The sequence below is a fragment of the Chlamydomonas reinhardtii genome, chromosome 4, assembly GCF_000002595.2.
Source record: "Chlamydomonas reinhardtii strain CC-503 cw92 mt+ chromosome 4, whole genome shotgun sequence".
Taxonomy (NCBI): Eukaryota; Viridiplantae; Chlorophyta; class Chlorophyceae; order Chlamydomonadales; family Chlamydomonadaceae; genus Chlamydomonas; species Chlamydomonas reinhardtii.
The window spans coordinates 3,678,955-3,697,333 of NC_057007.1; the positions used below are offsets into that span (position 1 = coordinate 3,678,955).

The 18,379-nt window shown below is 63.2% G+C and overlaps 5 protein-coding genes across 5 annotated transcripts; 2 read left to right on the forward strand and 3 right to left on the reverse strand.

The window, feature by feature from the left end:
• Positions 1-152: 152 nt before the first annotated feature.
• CHLRE_04g228925v5 (uncharacterized protein) lies at positions 153-2,654 on the forward strand. Its single transcript, XM_043062068.1, has 5 exons — positions 153-405; positions 571-712; positions 878-1,116; positions 1,411-1,509; positions 1,656-2,654. The coding sequence occupies exons 1-3, from the start codon at positions 365-367 to the stop codon at positions 932-934; spliced, it is 240 nt and encodes a 79-aa protein (XP_042925420.1). The 5' UTR covers positions 153-364; the 3' UTR covers positions 935-1,116; positions 1,411-1,509; positions 1,656-2,654.
• Positions 2,655-2,702: 48 nt separating this feature from the next.
• CHLRE_04g228950v5 (uncharacterized protein) lies at positions 2,703-4,314 on the forward strand. The gene is made up of 3 exons (XM_001692190.2): positions 2,703-3,027; positions 3,150-3,240; positions 3,425-4,314. Exons 1-3 carry the CDS (start codon positions 2,825-2,827, stop codon positions 3,632-3,634), a joined length of 504 nt encoding a protein of 167 aa, XP_001692242.1. The 5' UTR covers positions 2,703-2,824; the 3' UTR covers positions 3,635-4,314.
• A 12-nt stretch (positions 4,315-4,326) lies between these two features.
• On the reverse strand, positions 4,327-10,522 carry CHLRE_04g229000v5 (uncharacterized protein). The gene is made up of 11 exons (XM_043062069.1): positions 10,336-10,522; positions 10,079-10,172; positions 9,665-9,744; positions 9,156-9,264; positions 8,664-8,881; positions 8,195-8,293; positions 7,889-7,997; positions 7,315-7,572; positions 6,919-7,013; positions 6,011-6,622; positions 4,327-4,512 (listed from the first exon to the last, which is right to left on the reverse strand). The coding sequence occupies exons 1-11, from the start codon at positions 10,411-10,413 to the stop codon at positions 4,360-4,362; spliced, it is 1,905 nt and encodes a 634-aa protein (XP_042925421.1). The 5' UTR covers positions 10,414-10,522; the 3' UTR covers positions 4,327-4,359.
• A 2,264-nt stretch (positions 10,523-12,786) lies between these two features.
• On the reverse strand, positions 12,787-13,862 carry CHLRE_04g229026v5 (uncharacterized protein). The gene has a single exon (XM_043062070.1). The coding sequence runs from the start codon at positions 13,823-13,825 to the stop codon at positions 13,193-13,195; it is 633 nt and encodes a 210-aa protein (XP_042925422.1). The 5' UTR covers positions 13,826-13,862; the 3' UTR covers positions 12,787-13,192.
• Positions 13,863-13,916: 54 nt separating this feature from the next.
• Positions 13,917-18,352, reverse strand: CHLRE_04g229050v5 (uncharacterized protein). The gene is made up of 9 exons (XM_001692298.2): positions 18,104-18,352; positions 17,932-17,973; positions 16,861-17,253; positions 15,965-16,731; positions 15,517-15,615; positions 15,274-15,369; positions 14,948-15,116; positions 14,313-14,790; positions 13,917-14,193 (listed from the first exon to the last, which is right to left on the reverse strand). The coding sequence occupies exons 1-8, from the start codon at positions 18,297-18,299 to the stop codon at positions 14,315-14,317; spliced, it is 2,238 nt and encodes a 745-aa protein (XP_001692350.2). The 5' UTR covers positions 18,300-18,352; the 3' UTR covers positions 13,917-14,193; positions 14,313-14,314.
• Positions 18,353-18,379: the final 27 nt, after the last annotated feature.

Below are 18,379 nucleotides of genomic sequence, written 5' to 3' on the forward strand. Positions count from 1 at the left end.
GCTTACTGCGCAGTGTGTGTCATAATTAACTCTCCGGACCTGCGGTACCCGGTGGGCCCACTAACGGGCCCGGGGTAGATGCGCCCCTGGGCCCCAGCCACCATCGATCCCACGTACCCGTCAATTTGCTGGGCTTGGGAATTCAAGTGCTCTACCGCGTTTGCGACCTCATTACATTAAACCAAGACTTTGCACATCTTTGCAAAGTTCTTGACTTCAACCATTCTAGGTTTTGCAGCCCAAAACGGACTCTCGCTTTGTGGGCAGAGTTTGTTAGGCTTGCCAAAAACGGCAACTTCGGGCTTGTTATCCTGTGCAAGGCCTGCTGCGGCGCAGCGGCCTCGACTTGAGGCCCAGAGCGGAAATGCTCGCTTCCTCGCTGTCCCGGCTCCTGGACTCCGCGGGGTAAGGTCCAGGATGCTTGGGATCTGTGCAGCTTCGCGCCGGCTTGTTTGCGGTTGTCCGGCGAGCTTGCAAACCGCGCTGACGTCACCCGCGGGCCCAACTTCCTTTACCCCCCCCCACCTCGCCGAAAACGTGGCGCCGTGCGTTCTCCCGCTCTCCTCGCAGGTCCGTCCTGGGCGGCGCTTTGAGGGAGGGTCTACGCGGTGTGCAGCGAGTGGTGGTCGTGCTGCAGCCCGGCCCGCTTGGCGGCAGGCTGGAGCGGTGGGAGGCGGCGAGGCAGGAGACGGCAGAGCGGCAGGTGCAGGCGGTGAGAGCGCGTTTTGGGGTTGGTGGGGAAAGAGTAAAAGGTGGGAGGCGCAGGGTGCGGGTCCTGCACCGTGTTGTCTTACATCGCCTGTGCTCCGCTTCCGCTAGTACGGCTGGGTCGGTTTACTTGGGCTGGTATTGACAACCTCGTCCCTGCCTGACCCAGGCGGTGGAGCGCTTTCAGGCGCTGCAGCGCTCTCAGCCCAGCAGCAGCAGTCACTAAGCGCGGCGGTGGCGGCCGGCGTGAGCTCCGGCCTCGCCGCCGCCGGCACTGCGCAGGCAGTAGCAGCCGGCGGTGGCGGTGAGGGCTCCGGCCTGCAAGGCCCCGCCGCGACCGCAGCGGTGTCAGCACCAGTGGCGGCGGCAGCCGCGGCGGCGGCCGCGGCTGCAGCGGTGGTGGCATTGGTGAGCCATCCCGCCATGGGGGGTTGCGACGCGTGGGTTGAGCTGTTGAGGTCCTGGGGTCCCGGGGTCCCGTGAAGGAGGCAGGCACACTCCCCTGTGTGTGTGCCCCAGCCTTGAGATGTGGACGCGAGCACGAGCGTGTGGGGTGTGGGTCCGCCACGTCTCGGGGGCATACCCTTTGCACCCGCCGCGCTGCCGGGGCGTCAGGCGAGGGCTGCGTATGTTGCCTCAGCACCTTAACACCTCATCATAACCACTACACACATACACATACAAACACGTAAACACACACAGGATCGCTGTGGAGGTGGTGGACGAGGTGGTGGACGCCGCAACCGCAGGCGAGCTGGAGGCGGCGGAGGCGGCGGCGGCCGACCTGACGAATCGGAGGAGGTGAGTTGGTGGCAAGTGTGCATTGCCGTTCATTGGTGGTACCGTGGTACGATAACCTCCCCCTGTTTTCCTCGTGCTTTACCGATGTTCCCCATCGCATAATGCCTCTGCTCCTCCCCGTCGCACGCCTGCCCGCCCTGCAACAGGCCGCAATGATGGTGCTGTACCTCGCGGGGTTCTGCTTGGTGATGTTCATGGTGGTGGGCTTGCCGATGATGTGCCTGTCCTGCCTGTTCTACTGTGGCGCAGCGGTTGCCGGCTTGCTGTTTGCAACCACCGCCGTACTGGAGGGGATGTCGTACATGCTGTACGGCACGGTGTGTGCGGGCGCGGCCTCGAGCGCCATGGTGATGGCGGTGACGCAGGGCTGGGACAAAGCGGCGGCGGAGTGGCTGGTGCGACTGTGGGGCGGCGGAGGCGGAGGAGGCGGCGGAGGCGGGGCGGGAGCAGGTATGGGAGCAGGAGTGGGTGCAGGAGTGGGTGCAGCGGGAGTGGGAGCAGGAGTGGGTGCGGTGGAGGATGCGCTGGGTGCAGCGTCTTCAGCTGGTCGCAGCGGCAGCGGTGGCGGCGCCGCTGAGGATGTTATGTACGGCTTCGTGCGGGCGGCGGTGATGTTGGCGGGCGGGCTGTTGGCGGCGGTCGTGACTGACGTGAGCTTTGCGGCCATGGCGGGGGTCAGGCGGCGGAGCCGTGCAAGCGCGCAGCAAATGGGGGTGGAAGCAGGGCCGCCGGCGGCAGCATAGCGCCGCGCGGCATTGGCATCAAAGGCTAATGTCTGATTGCAAGCTGTATGATGTCAAGGATTGCGAATGAATGAACCATGGACTGTGATATTGCTGCTGTGGTGCTTCAAGTCATGTCCTCATCGATGGTGTGCCCTGATGCGCGTAGCGTACACGAGCACTTGTTTGTCGAGGAGGACTAGTGAAACACGAAGTGGCAGGTGGCTGCACGCGCAGAGAAGAGGCATGACATGCGCGCTGTGCGTGCACATGTTACGGCAGAAGCGTGCACATGCATGTGATGTCGCCAGCTGCGTCAGTGCCGTGAGTGGCCTGCCTGAATGCAGCTGTGTATGCATCGAATCCATTCATCAATGAAAGCGGCACATGTTCGAGCTGTGTGGATGATGGTCCCAAAACTCATGATCAGCGAGAGTGTCCTGAGTCTGAGAACAAGAGTGGCTGAGTCATCAAGATGCTTGTGGCGGTCCTCTTTAGGCGCGCGCGCATGGGCAGCCAGGGACCCGAGCCTTAAAGCCAGGCATTACAAGCGAGCCCAGCCCAGTCTACTACGCTGGCACTGCACACGAAGAATGGTCAACTTCCGCAAATCCGTCACTCACAAGGCTGACAGGGTTTGGGACAACAACTATGGCAAAGACCTGTACACTGGCAAGCGTCGCGACCACTACGAAGGAGAGAATGTCCGCACTGAAGTGGACCACATAATGGAGTGCCAGCTGGGGGAGCACATGTGGGAGAAGGCATTCGATGGCAGGATGACGACGCGCTCAAGGTGAGAAACTCCACTCCTAAAGGACTAAAGCAGTCGAAAGTCGGGTTCAAGTCGTAAACAAGTGGCAGTAGGTCATTTGCTGACTGCTTTCGATGCTTTCACTGCGAATGCATGACATACAGGCTGGCCGCGGTCGTAGAGTTGTGGAACGATGTGGATAACCTCAACGTGACCCAGAAGAAGATCAATCAGCCCAAGGGCAGTGCCTTCAAGGTGAGAAACGGCCTAAGAAGCTCGTCCTATTACGGGATACCCCGTTTCTCGTCGCTCCCATACTCTCCCATCCCTTCCCATCATGCGTCAGCTCTGTATCCGGTGGTCCGAAGCTGTCTGCTGTCCGATTTGTATGAGACCTGGTAGTCCTCCCATTCCAGCTCCCACTCCCTGCTGTGCACAGGCATGGAAAGCTGGCACGGACGACACGCTTCGCGACGCCCTTCTCCGGTACAATGTGGCTGCGAACCACCGCGCCAAAATTTGCGTCGCGTTTGAGGAGGCTGGCAACCGGCTGGCCGGCAAGCTGGATGGTCTTGCTGACAACACCGGCATTGAGCTGTACGGAGACATGGCCGTGGAGATGGAGGCTTGGGTCAACAGGACAGGGTGATGGCTTGGATGAACGTGCGTGCGTTCGTAAGTACCGCATGTGAATGTGCGTGATTAATCATCAGGTTCCGTGAATTGCTTGCGCGCGTATGAGACGACGTAAGTGTGCATTACATCTATTTTGAACGGGATGCATGTACGAGGGGATAGGGCAGCAGCAAAGGTATGCGGCCATTACAGGCTGACGATGGCCCCTAGCCAGGCGCTATTTAGCTGGGTACTAGCTGCTGGGTACTACATGACGTAGATGAAGAACGGCCAGGATGAGCAGCAGGATGCGCGCGCGGTGTCACGTCGAATTGCTACCGTACCGTATGTGAAACATATAACATCACGTGTCCTATGTTACGGGTGCGAAGGTGCCCCACACGGCACAGTCGTGAAACTCCGTGCACACGACGCAGCCACACGCCCACAACCCATTCTCCACACATGCTCCAAAACCGACAGCAGTTCGCGCGCAAGTTCACTCGCGCCGTGTCCGAGTCACTACCAAGGTTATTTGTATCGCATTATGGCTCATCCATTCATACCTTGATCACCACGCACGGATACCATTACCATATACAGATGCAGAACACCTCCCCCGGTACTATGCACATCACATGGAAAACCGGCACTGCGGCCCAGCCCACGCCAGCCAAGCTCCCTACTCCGACTCGAGCACCGTCCTCTTCAATCCAACCCCCGCCCCCCTCATCTTCGCCCGCCCCCCTTAGCCTGCCCCTACGGCTCGGGCAGCAGCCCCGCCAGCTCCCCCAGCCTCCGCAGCAGCCTGCCGCCCGCCTCCGACCGCGCCGTGTCCTCCAGCTGCCGCTCCAGCGCCAGGTGCTTGGGCAGCTTGCCCGCGGCCTTGATGTCCAGGTCCACAAACGCCACCTGGTTGAGGTGGGGGGGGTGGTTGGGGGGGGATGAGGAGGGGGAGGAGTTCGAGGGTGTGTGTTAAAGAGCACAAGGAAGGTGGTCGAGGGTGTGTGTGTGTGTGTGTGTGTGTGTGTGTGTGTGTGTGTGTGTGTGTGTGTGTGTGTGTGTGTGTGTGTGTGACCAGGGGGGGGGTAGTTTCGACTGGGAAAGGCCCCATGTTCTAAAACGAAAGAGCTTGACGCGAGGACTCCAAATCCACTTTCAGAGTTTCAATCAGGGTAGTAATTGCAAAGTCGTGGGCCCTCAAAGTTCAGGGTCGGTCGTCGGGGTCGGGGGTCCCCAAGGTTTCGTCACGCGGATGTGGGTGGGACTGCCAGATTTCGTCTCTGCGCCCTATACGCCCCTCTAAACGCTCCGCCCATTAGCACAAGCACTAGCACACATTAGCATGCACATACTAAAGCATTTGCAGAACGTTTGGCCTCTGGAAAGCGGCCGCATGTCCGTCCACATCGGCATCGTAGTAGCGTAGAGCCCCACTGGAGCGTCTCTCACTGGTGTCATGGAGACTATGCGAACTGATGCTAACTTGTAACGGCCAAGGCTTCGTGTGGGTCATGGCGACAAGGCTGCCGCCGGCCATCGAGCGTGACATGAATCCCGGGATTCTTCACTTGATCCCGGGAGAAAGTCGACCAATCTCTTCCGGCACACAGTCCCAAACATCATATGTACAGCGCAATTGTAAGCTTAAGCGCACGCCCCGGTAGTCTGACAGAAGGGTCGGTGGTCGGCCATGGACACATGGACATGTGTGGCATGGCTGCCAGTCAAGTTGTGCCTCCAGCTGAACCGGAGATATACAATTGTAGAGCTCGCCGAGAGCAGTCGATTGACACCGACCTGGCTAAAAACCAAAGGGTTTTGAGGGGGTTTTGAGGGGTTGCACGGTGGTGGGGGTCGGTCGGTCGGTCCGGAGGGGGGGTCGGGAGGTTTTGGGACATGGGGTCTGGAGGTTTAGTTCGTACCCCCCCCTGGTGTGACTACGGTTTCCACGGTTATTCTGCCAGATCACGTGAATCGTGTATCTGGTATAACCAACGACAGGGCTCTCAATCGAGGGCTGCCGTGACCTGGCGTTTCCCCGGCAGAGCGCAAACAGCTCTGGAGTCCACAGGGTAACGCACTCCGACCCTTCACCGCGCCAGTAACCCTTCCGGAATTACTACCGTGTGTGTGTGTGTCGGTGTCACTACCGTTGATTAAGGTGTGAGGGCGTGTGCCAAGCGTGCGCGGTGCTGGGATTGCGGCGAGGCGTGAGGGACAGGAGCCTCATTCCGATACTTCCTTTAGGGGCAACATCGGCCCACACCCCCGCCATTCCCAGCAGACCGACACCCTCGCCTAGTATACAGAAATCACCACAACCCCGTGGCCCAGTCTCCGCAACTCATCCCTTGCGGCACACCGCCTGCAGGCCCCCGCCCCGCCCCTCGCCCCCCGCGGCCCCCACCTTGTACAAATACACGGCACTCGGGTCCTCAGGGTCAGTCAGCAGCGATACCCACGGCCGACTGCCCGACAGCGCCGCAAACTCCCGAGCCGCCGCCGCCGCCGGCTCCAACAAACCCCCCTCCCCCGCGTTGCCGCCATCCCCCTCCGCCCCCGCCTCCGCCGCCGCGGCCTTGGCCACACGCGCGGTCTCGCTGCCGGCAGCCGCCTCGCTGCCGGCAGCCGCCTCGCTGCCGGCAGCCACCTCGCTGCCGGCAGCCGTCGCCGCCGCGGCCCCGGGCCCTGCCGGTGCGGCCCCGGGCGCGGCGGCGGTGCTGCCGGCGGTGGCGGTGGCGGCTGCGGCGGCGGCTGCGAGGGCTGTGGCGGGCGCGGCGCGCTGCAGGGTGACCATCACGCCGCAGTCCTTGGCGGTCACCGACTTGAGGTAGCACCGCAACTTGTCCAGGGCGTCGGCGGGCCAGGGGGAGCGCTGGTGCTGGTGGGTTTGGTCGTGGCTGCTGCCCTTGCCTCCAGTGGTGGCGGCGGTGGTGGCGGCGGTGGTGGCGGCGGGTCCGGGCGCAGGTGCCCCGGCCGTGGGCTCGTTTCCAGCGGCGGTGGAGGGCCAAGAGCCGGTCTGCACGGGGTGGCGGCGGGGGGTGGCGGCGGGGGTTGGTTTCACTATTCCAACAAAGAAACCAGAAGCACGGAGACGCATGGCATGGGGGAGGGGGTGGGGTAATTCATTTCAAATTCCAACTGTACCAGGTTACATGCCCGAGCCCGCGGGGAGGGGGCCGCATACGAGGAGTAGAGCACCTATCGGCACACCAAACGGTGGTGGTAGTGGTGGTGGTGCAGGCGGTGGTGCAGGGCGGCTGCAGGGAGGGATCCCAGGCGGTAGGTCAGGCACCTGGACGCGGCCGCACGCACCTTGACTGCCGCCTCGAGCTGGTGGAGTAGGCTCAGCGCCCCCGCCGGCCCCTGGCTGTCCAGGGCCTGTACGGCGTGAAGCCGCTGCAGCACACCTGGGGGCGGGGAGGGGGAGGGGCGGTACAGGGGGTACGAGGGGGGCGGGGGAGGGGTTTACACGCATAACCAATCAGGGGGCGGCGGGACGAAAGGGGCTACGCTCATGATTGTTTAAGAAGTGAAGGCGTATCCAGAGGGGACGGGATGGGATGCGAGGGAAGGAGCGGCACGGATTGTGAGCGCATAATGCACGGGGAGGTGGAAGAGGGTTCCAGGCATGCGTTATCAGGAAGTAGGAGGCCGGGCGTGTTGAGAATGCAGATGAGGGCATGGCCATGCGACAGAGCGCGCACGCACCCTCCTGTCGCAGCGCCGCCGCCGCCAGTCGTGCCACGGCGCCCAGCACCGCCTCCGCCTCCGCGTCCTCGGCGCTCACAGCCGACGTCCCCTCCGCGGCCGCGGCCTGGGCGGTGGCGGCGGCGCCGGCCCCGCCCGCTGCCACGAAGCCCTGCAGGCTGGCTGCCAGCGACCGAAGCGCCAGCCAGCGCGGGCCGGTGCGGTCGATGCCGCCGAAGCCCACCGTGGCCGTGACGGGGGTGGCGCCGGCTTCGGCGCCTGTGTGGTTAATGAGCACAGGAATAACAAAGCGCAAAGACAGTGTATGGACCCTGTGTGTGTGTGTGTGTGTGTGTGTGTGTGTGTGTGGCTGTGTGTGTGGCACAGAGCCAGTGCCAGTAGTAGAAAGGTAGAGTAACGGTTTCGCCAAGCGACTGGCAGGCACGTGAGCGTGTGCCCATGCTGCCAGCTGAGACGTGACTGCTACGCGAAGCGAGGCCGCGAGCCGCAAACAACAGACGGGCATGGTTTCAGCACCCGTGTCGGCGACCTGCAGCGGCACGGGTATGTGCCGCCGCCACGTACGGCAGTGTACCTGCGTCGGCGGGTGCCGGCGGCGCCGACTCGATGCCGTCGCTGCCGCCGCCCGCGGTGCCGGTGCCGCCGTACAGCTGGACACCGTCCTTGAACACACGCAGGTTGTTCTGTGTATGTGTGTGTGTGTAGGTGTGTGTGTGTGTATATGTGTAGCCGTGGGAGGAGAGGGCAGGGGGGGTCTAGACATGAACACTTACAGCCGGAAGCGCAGACTCTCGCATAAGGTACGCGGCATCACGTTAGGATGCACGAGTTCGTCCGCACTGATGTTGCGGCACCTTGTCGCACAAGTCCGTGCACTCACGCTGGGCGCCTCCAGCAGCCGGGCCAGTGCTGCAGCCATGCGGTCGGGCTGGCCGCTGAACAGGTCCAGCGGGTTGTAGTAGCTCAGCGGCAGGCCGTCCTGTGAGCGTGGTGTGTTTGTGTGTGTGTGTGTTTGCGTGTTTGCGTGTTTGCGTGTGTGTGTGTGTTTGCGTGTGTGTGTGTTTGCGTGTGTGTGTGTTTGCGTGTGTTACATTCATAAGTAGTTAAGGAAATGGTAGACGGTAGACCATCTTGCGGAACTTCAAGCGGGGGGTGGGGTGGGGTGGGTGGGTGGGGAAAGACAGCAGGTGGGAAAGACAGCAGGACGCGAGGCAGGCCGGCAAGTTCACCAAGGGCAGAACAGTCGCCCCACCGCCAGGCCCCCCCCCGCCCCCCCCTACCCCGCACAGCTCGTACCCTCACATCTGCCCCAGCCGCCCCAGGCTGTAGTGGTAGCAGGCCGTCCGCACCTGGATGTGCTTGTGCAGCATGTGCAGCATAAAGCGCGGGTAGCGCCGCCGCAGCGGCTCCTGCTCCCCCGCCTCCTCCGCCCCGCCTCCCTCCGCCCCGCCGCCGCCGCCCTCCTCCTCGGGCCCCCTCGGCACCTCGCTGGGGTGCAGCCCCCACTTGGGCTTCACCTCCAGGCACACAGCTGGGCCCACGCCCGCCCAGCCCCGCGCCGACAGCGCTGGGCGGGGATAGGACAGAGGGGAAAACGGGAGTGTGAGAGGGGCGGGCGGGGGGTTAACAATCATCAATACTTAAGAAGTGAAGGCGTAGCCAGGTACAGTAGCATAGCAGACGCGTTGTTACCGATGTCCGGAGGGTCGCAAACGCATGTGCTGGTGGAGGGAGGGGAACGCCGGGCCCAAGAGGGCGACAATACTGTAATGCCCTCGTGCCAGCCGCAGATGTGAGGCGGCATACGCCGCATGGCACGCGCCCTCGCTCGCGCCTCTCACCCGCTGCCTGCAGTAGGGTGTGGTCGGGTTGCAGTAGGGCGGGGAAGTGGTCGCTGCTGCCGCCCGGCCCCATGGCCTCGCGCAGGTCGACCGGCAGGCGGCAGGGGATCTGGGCGGCGGGAAGGAAAAGGATGGGAAGGAAAGGAAAGGGAACGGGAAGGGAGGAGGCGGGGCGCAGGGGGAGGGGCTTGGCACAGTTTGGCAGGTGCATGCGACGCCGTGGTGGGTTGGCTGGGCAAGTTTTACAACCGAACACTGCAGGCCCAGACGGAGATGCTTCCACATCAGAGGCAAAACCCTCATCCAGAGGTGCTGGGCTCAGCCTCCGACCTAGGCCCCTTGCAACTCACACCGCCTCTCTTCCCCTGGATTCCCCGTATAGACCAGTGCCCGCTGCCCCTCTCTCACCTTTGTGCGTGTCCCCCATCCATTCGCCTCCCTCCCTCTCTCCCTCTGTCCCTCTGTCCCTCCCTCCCTCCCTCCCCCCATGTACCCCCACGCTCGCTCACCCCCGGGAACACGTACTGGCGGCCCAGCAGTGGAGCCATGACGTCAGCCACGTACGATAGCTCCCGACCCGCAGCGTCGCCTGTGGCGGGTGCGGAGGCAAGTTGTTTCGTTGTGTGTTGTTGTGTGGTTGTTGGTGCCGGATGTTGCATTTGGGTTTGGGTTTGGTGTTGATGTGGGAAAGAAACGGTGCGCACGCATGTGCAGGGGATGGGGGTAACACGGGAGGGGAGGGGCCAGCAGGGCCGCGGCACGGAGCCGTCGTGTGCTGCCCTGCCACATACACAGCCGGGCCCGGCCTGACCCTGGGCCTGACCCACATCCGCCCACTTGCGTCACCGACAGCTCGACACCCTCCGCAGCTGTGAAAGTGCACCCATCCATCCACGCAGCCACGGTCCCACACGCCTACGCACCCGGCTTGTGGACCAGCACGCCCTCCCACAGCGCGATGTCCACCTCTGAGGCGGCGTGCGCGGTGCCCTTGCGCACCCGTAGTACGTGGCCGCGCTGGGGGCATGGATTCAGTGGGATTCGGGGGGGAAGCGCAACGGGGTCGGGGGAGTCAGGTTCAGCAGCGTGTGGACGGGTGCATGCGAACGTGGCAGAGGAAGGTGGCAGAGGAGCGGCAGGTAGGTTGCGGGGGGGCAGTGACCATATTCCCAGGACTGACCAGGCGCTCGTCCTCGCCGCAGTAGGCGTAGACCAGGTTGGCAGCCCCGGCTCCTTTGAGGCTCCAGTCTTGCGCCATATCGAGCTAGGTTAGCGGTGATAGGGGATGACTACTCCTCAGCGAGGGAGCTGAAAGGGCTCGTGTCACTTGCAAATGTTGTCGACAGTGCTATGTCAGTCTGCATACCACACGCGTGTCAGTACCTCATAATTGCATACCGTATACAAGTATGGGAACGCTTGGCAAGGCGGGGCGGCCGGGCGGGGGTTGACCGCGATCTACGCAAGTAATCAGGGATGGGGGCGAAAACAAATTGTTTCCGCCGAGGATTTCCGCTATTGATTCCGCCGGATTTTCGCAGCAGCCACTCATTCCGCCTGCTGGCGAAATTGGCGTTAATCCCCGGCGGAAGTGGCACGAAAGAGCCCAAGTTCCACTCATTTACACCTGATTTGGCCCTCCCTGGCTACCCAAATGATACCAAACCGTTCCAGGAGGGCAGAAATAGGGCTTGCGCGGCTATTGGGGCTGCCTGTGGGTCAAACCGTGCCAACGACAGCAACATTCAAGACACCTTGCGCCCGGAAGTCCGGCATTTCATGCCAGTAGCTGTATCTTTCTAGCTATAGTGGCATCACAATAACGCTAACACCAGGTTGGCTGATAGAGAGACGCCCCGGACGTGGGCATGGACTCGCCGACACGCAATTCTTCCAGACTCAAGCAACAACCTGGGCCTAGTAAGCCCTTCACAATCAAGAAATGACTTGGCGGGGGCCTATGCACACGTGGAACGTCCTGGAAGACGGCTTTATGCGGCAATGGCTGGGTCAATGGACAGGCGAAAGTGCTGGCGAAAAGTTTTGGGGTTCACCGGCGAAATAATTTCGCTAGCAGGCGGGCGAAAATCCCAAAAAAATTTCGCCCGCCTGCGGCGGGCTTTCAAATCGCCCCCATCCCTGCGCAAGTTGTTTTGGCGCTTCCATGCTGAGGGGCGTTTGCTTGTTGTACCGGGTCAGGTCTTGTTACGGGGATTTGCAAAGTGATTGGCGTGTTTTTGGTGCGCGTTTCGGCCGGGGCTTGTGCACAATTCGGGTCACATCGCGCGCCGAGTCATCCGAAAACTTTGCACAAGCCCAAACTTTGCACAAGCCCAAACCTCAAACGTCAACCTTCAGCCACCCAGGCAGGGCCGGCATGGTTGACTTGGACCGGGTAAATGGAACAAACTTGCAGAAAGGGTTTAAATTGGGAGCGCACGCGAGTGCTGTACTGTAATGTACGCCTACTGTGTCTGGGGTGGGAGCGAAGCAATCGTGCACAATCGGTTGTGCACAATTGGACTTGTGCAAAGTTTCCGGCGAAGTTGTGTGCCATTCGGCCCTCCGCACCCGCCAATCACTTTGCAAATCCCTGTATATTGATTGTTATGACTGTGCACGCATTATCTTTTTATCAGGACACAGACCGCGCGAATCTTGCTGCTCCAGCTCGACAGCTCCTCTGCACAACTTCCATGATTGTGTAGGTCTCCCTGTCGCAATCAGTACAGTGACTTTATCAGTACAGTGACTTTATAGTGGGCCCCCGGCTGGGACGTAATGGCCGGGGGCCTAAGCTGGAAGAGACAGAATGCCGATTTCCAGTTTGCAACCCTCCTTAGCAGTGAAGTCAGGACTGCTGTGGAAGCAATGTAACCAACGCATGGGCTCACTTAACATGGCTGGGGGCAGTTCAGTTAGGACTCGCCAGACAGCACACAGTAGCGCAGGGCCCACGGACAGGGGCGGTCCTGGGGGGCTTCGCCCCCGCGAGTCGCTTCGCTTCGGGGGCTCAGCCCAAAAACCGGCGCACCGCGCTGCTATCGAGCCAGATTAAAGGTTCACTATTTATGAAACAGTTGTCGCGAAAGTCAATTGTTCATGGACGCGCAAAGGCCCTCTCGCACGCACGCACGCACGCACAGACGGATAGGGGTGATCCGGGGCTGTCCGGGGGGGCTTCGGCCCCCCTTCCGGGACGCTTCGCTGGGGGGGCTCAGCCCTAAAATGCGTGCTGGGCGTCCCGCAGATTGCTGCCAAACGTGCCAGCTGTGGACTTACGGTGTGGACCCCTGCCACGCGTGTGCTGCTGATATTCTGGATGGTGATCGGCGCCATTGGCTCTGGGATTGCCGGATGGCGCTGACGTTGCGGGAGAGCACGGGTAGTGCCCTGGGGGCTGAGCCAGACGTGTCTGCGCATGTCTTTACGCGTGCGCACCTGTGGCTGGTTCGCCCGCCCGAGGGGGTGTTGCAGCCGGTGTGGGATGTCGTGTGTCTGGCTGCCTTGTCGGCCATGGACTTGGGGCGGCACCGTGTGGTTTGGAGGACCGACGCATGTTGCTGTCTGCCCTCGTGCTTCGGATTGGTCTTAGAAATTGTGGCGGATTTCTGGGGCCGGTTGCAGACGTATGTTACGGTAGCTTAGGTGTTCCCCCCCAAGGCTGGGACATAGTGCCTTCCGGCCCTCGTCTCTGACAAGTACGCAACTGTACTCACGCTCCCTCCCCCTCCCTCCCCCTTTCCCTCTCCTCCCCCTCATCCGCCCCACACACACCCCCACATTCCCCCCGATGCTTTTGGTTTCTGGGAAAAACTACCCCCCCGCCCCACCCACCCAGCGACACCACAATGACTCTGTCGGCGTGCAGGGGCGAGTCGTTGGAGGGCGCGGACACGCGCCGCCATAGCTATTGTGCCAGGCCCTCGGGCCGCCTCCTCCTACGCCCGCACCATATCCCGCCACCGCCACCAAGCCGAACACGTGCTGCGGTCTGTGGGCCAGCTGGACGGCACTGCACAATGCGCACGGCAAGCTCAGCGCCTCCGCGCAGTTGCCGACGCAGCAGCCGCTGCGCCGCTGGGCCAATGCCTCCGAATGCTCCGAGCCAGTTGCCGACTCAACCGACTGCTGACGGCGCGGCGTGGGCGCCGCAGACGGGAGCTGTCGCCAAGCCGTGCCGCAGCCACAGTAGCCCCGACACACATACGCACGCAGAGGCGGTGCACAGGTCGCCGTCGCCGCCGTACCGCCATACAGCTCCACTGCCGCGCCAGTAGCCGCGTCCAGCCCACTCCGCCCCGCGCCCCTCCAGGCCCCCAAGAGGACCAGTGGCAGCTGCACGCCACGACCATCGCCCCCGCCTCCGTTTCCACCCCCGCGCGGGCAACGGCTGCCGTCGTAAGCCTCTGCCGCCTTTGCCGCCACCGCCTCTGCTGCCGAGAGGCAGGCGGTGGCGCCCACCGGCTCCCGGGCCAGGCATGCAGCGGAAGGCCCCGCGTGCCGTGGTTGCGCTGCACCCCCGCCAGCGCCGCCTCAAGGCCAGGGCGGCGGCTAGCGGCCCGATCGGCGGCAACGCCACCCGCACCCGCACCCGCACCCGCCTGCTGTCCGCCTCCTCGGCGGCGGCCGCCACCGCCAGGGAGCGAGGCCGCAAGCGGCGTATCCATCAATGTCGACCACGCAACCGCTGCCACTGCCTCCCCCAAGAGCTGCCACCTACCGCTGCCACTGCTGCCGCCGGTGCTGCCTCCGTCGCTCGAGGGTCTTCGCCGACACTCGCTGCGCGGCCACGGCGGCGCCCCGCCTCCACTGCTGCGCTCTTCCTCCGCCGTACGACGTAAAAGCCCCTCGGCCCCCTGCCACCCGCCCAGGACCTCGGCCACGGCCGCCTTCGCCTCAGCCACTGCAGCGCTGGTCGCGGCGCCCAGCGAGGGCGCCCGCAAGTTTGGGGGGGGGGGCGACCGCCGCCATCCCCGGCCGCCAGCAGCCGCCACTGCAAGCCCCCGCGTCCCTGCCGCAGCCATCCGTCGTGAACCTGCGATAGCCAGCGAGGACAGCAGCGCAGTTTAATATCATTGAGGCCCCCATGAGAGAGCCAAGTCACGTTTGTTCCTAAACTGCGTTGTGTACAGACATGCCAAACCCTTACCGTACCTTTATGTCAGCCGCCGCAGCGACAGGCGGGACGCCCTGAAGCCTCCATCAACGCGTGGCGCCAATGACGTCCGAGGCCGGGCGAAACCCTGCTGCTGCTGGCGCCACCCGCCGGGCCTGCCGTGCGGCCTAGGCTGCAGCGGCCGCGGCGGCAGGAAGGCCGAGAGCGGCCCCGCTCCGTCGCTACCGGCGGGACTGCCCGGCCTGCTTGCCGCTGCCGAGCGGCCTGGCGCCTCTCCTGGGCTTGGCAAGCCGGGCGGCTGCAGCTGGGGCCGGTCGCCACCGCCGCCCCCCAGGGCCGCTGCGGCCCCCGCACCCGAGGACGCGTAGGTGCCGGAGGCAGCCGCCGCCAGCGGGAGAAGGGAGGAAGGAGGCTCCCAGTCCAGCAGGTCCCGCAGCTCCATCCTCTCCCGCCCGATGAGCTCGGCGGGCTCCTCGCCCTGCTCCTCGGCCGCCTCGGCCACCGACTGGGCGAGCCCTGAAAGCAGGAGAAAGCGAACGAGGGAATTGGTAGACGCAAAAGCACGCGGAATACTGGGCCGGATGTTGGGGCTTGTGGGCCAGAAGACTGACTAGAGAATAAGGCTGCAGTATAGCGGACTGAAAAAGCATCTTCTTGTGGTGCTCAGCCTCACCGAAGTCCAGGAGCAGGACGAGCGGCTGCCGCTGCGCCTGCTGCCCAGAGCTGGCCTCCTGGCTGCCGCTGCGCCAGTCCTGCTTGCCGCCACCGCCGCCCGCCGGCGGCGCAGCCAGGACGAAGTTCCGCAGTGCGATGTCGCCGTGCAGGACTCCGCACCGGTGCACCTGCATGCCATGCGTGCAGTTTGGCCTCAGTAAGGTGCGGCGCACGGGGCAGCATTTGGGGCGGGGGCAGCACGTAAAAACACGCAGCCTGTCGTCGCTGGGCTTGCCGCGGGGCAGCAAGGCGCCACTGCCCTTGCTCCCTCCTAGTATCTCTTACCGCGTCCAGGGCAGCGAAGGCGGCCGCGCAGGTCACCTCCTCGCCCAACGCCCAGCCCTCCTCGCTGCTCAGCGCCGGGCCCTCCAGGCTCGTGGCCTGCGAGCGCAGGGCCCAAGACAGGCAGGCAGGGTCCCGACGACTGTGACATTGCTGCTGGGCTGCTGCCGCAGAGGCAGGTGCCGCGACGGGGCGCCTAAAGCCACGTCCGACCCAACGCCTCCCACGCCTCGCCCTCGCTCGCACCAGGAAATACTGCCAGCCGTCGCAGGTGCCGAAGCCCAGGAGCTCCGGCACGTGGGTGCCCTGCACCGGCCGCAGCAGTTGGTAGATCCGCGCCTCGTGCTACACAGCGACAGGGCCAGGGCCAGGCCCAGGGAGGGAACATGATGCAGGCTTGGGTGCGACAAGTGTTGAGCATTTGAATGGAGGACTGGCGGGCGGTCAGTGGGTGGGACCCCCGCAGGCCATGGACGTGGAGCAGGGGAAAAAGCCAACACCCCATGGCGACCCAGCAGCCGCAAACCCGCCATCATGCCACCTGCATTGTCCTGTAACGAGGGAAAATGGTAACTTAGTCGTCACAAGGCGTGTATCACCCGTGTTACAGGTCGCCCGTAACATGGGTGATACACGCCTTGGGATGACTAAGTTACCATTTTCCCGCATTACATGTCCGAAGACCCAACCGCACCTGCAGCGCCTCCTTGCCCTCCGGCCCCCGCCACAGGTCCACCAGCTTCACGGCTGCTGCGCGGCCGCCCACAGCCCCCTGCAGCACGACGCCCAGGCATGCGCTCCCCAAGGAAGGAGGCACTCCGCCCGGAACCCTGGGGTCGAAGCTGCGGCCCGGGAAGAGCTGGCTGGAGGTGCACTCGCTCTCTGCATCAGTCGGCAGGAGCGTAGCGGGCTTGGATGCTGCAGTTCCGCCGCCACCATCACTGCTGTTGCTGTGCTGCCCCACTCCGCCAGAGGGCTGCTGCGTCCACCACCGCTGGGACATCTTCGCCAGGCTGTACAGCGCCGCCACTGCGGTCAGTGAGTCCGCACTGCGCCCGCCAGACGCCTCAAGCTCCTTCCGTGCTGCAGTTGCAGCAGAAGATGCCTCCTGCAGCTCTGCTGCACGGGGGTGCCCCCGCCCTCGTTTGGCCAGGCAAAGCACATACCCTGCCAGGGGAATGCTGGGGCTGCACAGCAGGACGGTGCCCTCCCGCCGCATGCAGAAGAGCTGCTGGTCCGTCACCACCACGCCGAACGGCACAACGTCGAGATAGCTGAACAGCTGGCTCACGCACTTGACGATGTTGTTGTTCTTGCTGTTCTTGGTGTCCTTGACAGCGGCCGCATACATGTCTGGCAAGTTGCTTCCTTTAGGCACACAGAACACAGCTGATGTCTTCACCTCGATCGCCACCAGCAGCTCGTTGTTGGCACGGGACTGCAGCACGAAGTCACTGCGTGCTGCAATGGTGACAGGAAGACAGGAAGAGGCACACAGTAGAACACACTCGTAAAATATGTCCACAGCACCAACCCTACAGGCGCTATAGTGCGAGCGAGCGATACCATTTAAGGTTGCTTGAGCCCCACCTGATGTCATGCCCTTCTTCACTCCTGGTGCTGGGCTAAGGGCTTGGAAGAAGTCGTCCGTCTCCGTCAAGGCTAGCTCAAGCGGCTGTAGCAGGTGGGTAAGGAGCTCGAACTGCAGGTTGTTCTCGTTGCTCACAGTGGCGAACTTCGGCGCCCGCACCGCCACCTTGACCGGAGGGCCGCCTTCCGGCAGCACGCGAAGTAGCGCCCAGCAATCCGTGTCGAACGTGTGCCAGGGCTCGACCGCCGACGGCACCTGACACTTCACGCCCATCGTCTGTGATGACGCGCTCGGCAGCAGCTCCAACCGACGGGGCTCATAGTTGCGAAGGAAATCTCTGGCGGACGTGAAAGAGTACGTTATCGACCCCGTAATCAACTCCGACTCCGAGACTGCACGGAACGGGAACAGTCGAGGGCAAGCAGATTAGATTCTGCGATGCCGCTGCAAGTGCTTGAAGTCCATGCGTGACCATGTGGGATCCGCGCAACTGTGCCCACAGCGACAGAGGTAGATGCCCGCGATGACCAGCAAACTCTGCTCCCCGCTTTGGTGGCTGAATCGCGGGACTGATGAACACCTAGGGCTTGCGCTCAGGCACTGGCTCAGGCAAATTGCTCCACGTTCAGTCCTAATCCCTCTCCATGAGCGTTGGCTGCCTCATTAGTATTTGCTGCAGCTAGCTTTTGCAAAGGAATGAAGATGAGGTTAGTAGTGTAAAATGAGGTAAACCAGTTCGGTCTGGCTTGGGCCCTGCCAATGCGGCCCCGGGCGCGGCGGCGGTGCTGCCGGCGGTGGCGGTGGCGGCTGCGGCGGCGGCTGCGAGGGCTGTGGCGGGCGCGGCGTGCTGCAGGGTGACCATCACGCCGCAGTCCTTGGCGGTCACCGACTTTAGGTGGCACCGCAACTTGTCCAGGGCGTCGGCGGGCCAGGGGGAGCGCTGGTGCTGGTGGTTTGGTCGTGGCTTTGGTGGCTGCTGCCCTTGCCTCCAGTGGTGGCGGCGGTGGTTGCTAGTTCCAGGCGCGCACAAGCTCTTCAGAAATACCGACTCCCACTGCCAACCAACTCACCAGCTCTTGTCGCGCTCCGCGCGCCCAGGTCAACCGCCACAGCTGCACGACAAGCGAGCGTCCCGGTTGGGTGCGAGGAGGACAAGAGCCGCGCCTAGGTCAGGCAGAACTTCGCAACCCCCTCCTCGAATGCCCATCTCTCTGGCCAGAGGCATGCAAAAGAATAGCGCACCTTGAATGGCAGCTTTTAGCGTCAACTGCTGCCGAACAGTGAGGCCTGCCGCTTGGTCCGCTTCTAGCAAACTGAAGGCTGTGCCGACTTGTTCATGTTCGTCAAAACCTAGCTCGGCAAGGGCCTCGACAATTGGCTGGATGGAGGCGGCGCTCTCTCCCACGACCGAGAGCAGGGCTTCGCGAATGGTCACCATGGCTACCACCTGCTCCTCGTCCGGACGGATCTTAGGGTTCAGCGGGGTTCATTTCCTGCGTAATCTACGTTCTTAAATGG

What these genes read in the sequence shown, in the direction of transcription:
- CHLRE_04g228925v5 (XM_043062068.1), top strand. Translation starts at nt 365, where the DNA reads ATGCTCGCTTCCTCGCTGTCCCGGCTCCTGGACTCCGCGGG. An exon ending in CGGCTCCTGGACTCCGCGGG is followed by an intron (nt 406 to 570) that starts GTAAGGTCCAGG and finishes CTCTCCTCGCAG; the next exon opens with GTCCGTCCTGGGCGGCGCTT. An exon ending in CAGAGCGGCAGGTGCAGGCG is followed by an intron (nt 713 to 877) that starts GTGAGAGCGCGT and finishes TGCCTGACCCAG; the next exon opens with GCGGTGGAGCGCTTTCAGGC.
- CHLRE_04g228950v5 (XM_001692190.2), top strand. Translation starts at nt 2,825, where the DNA reads ATGGTCAACTTCCGCAAATCCGTCACTCACAAGGCTGACAGGGTTTGG. An exon ending in AGGATGACGACGCGCTCAAG is followed by an intron (nt 3,028 to 3,149) that starts GTGAGAAACTCC and finishes CATGACATACAG; the next exon opens with GCTGGCCGCGGTCGTAGAGT. An exon ending in CCAAGGGCAGTGCCTTCAAG is followed by an intron (nt 3,241 to 3,424) that starts GTGAGAAACGGC and finishes TGCTGTGCACAG; the next exon opens with GCATGGAAAGCTGGCACGGA.
- CHLRE_04g229000v5 (XM_043062069.1), bottom strand. Translation starts at nt 10,413, where the DNA reads ATGGCGCAAGACTGGAGCCTCAAAGGAGCCGGGGCTGCCAACCTGGTC. An exon ending in GCCAGTACGTGTTCCCGGGG is followed by an intron (nt 9,265 to 9,664) that starts GTGAGCGAGCGT and finishes CCCGCCGCCCAG; the next exon opens with ATCCCCTGCCGCCTGCCGGT. An exon ending in GCCGGCACCCGCCGACGCAG is followed by an intron (nt 7,573 to 7,888) that starts GTACACTGCCGT and finishes TTAACCACACAG; the next exon opens with GCGCCGAAGCCGGCGCCACC.
- CHLRE_04g229026v5 (XM_043062070.1), bottom strand. Translation starts at nt 13,825, where the DNA reads ATGGATACGCCGCTTGCGGCCTCGCTCCCTGGCGGTGGCGGCCGCCGC.
- CHLRE_04g229050v5 (XM_001692298.2), bottom strand. Translation starts at nt 18,299, where the DNA reads ATGGTGACCATTCGCGAAGCCCTGCTCTCGGTCGTGGGAGAGAGCGCC. An exon ending in AGGGCAAGGAGGCGCTGCAG is followed by an intron (nt 15,616 to 15,964) that starts GTGCGGTTGGGT and finishes GTCGCTGTGTAG; the next exon opens with CACGAGGCGCGGATCTACCA. An exon ending in CGTCCTGCTCCTGGACTTCG is followed by an intron (nt 14,791 to 14,947) that starts GTGAGGCTGAGC and finishes TCCTGCTTTCAG; the next exon opens with GGCTCGCCCAGTCGGTGGCC.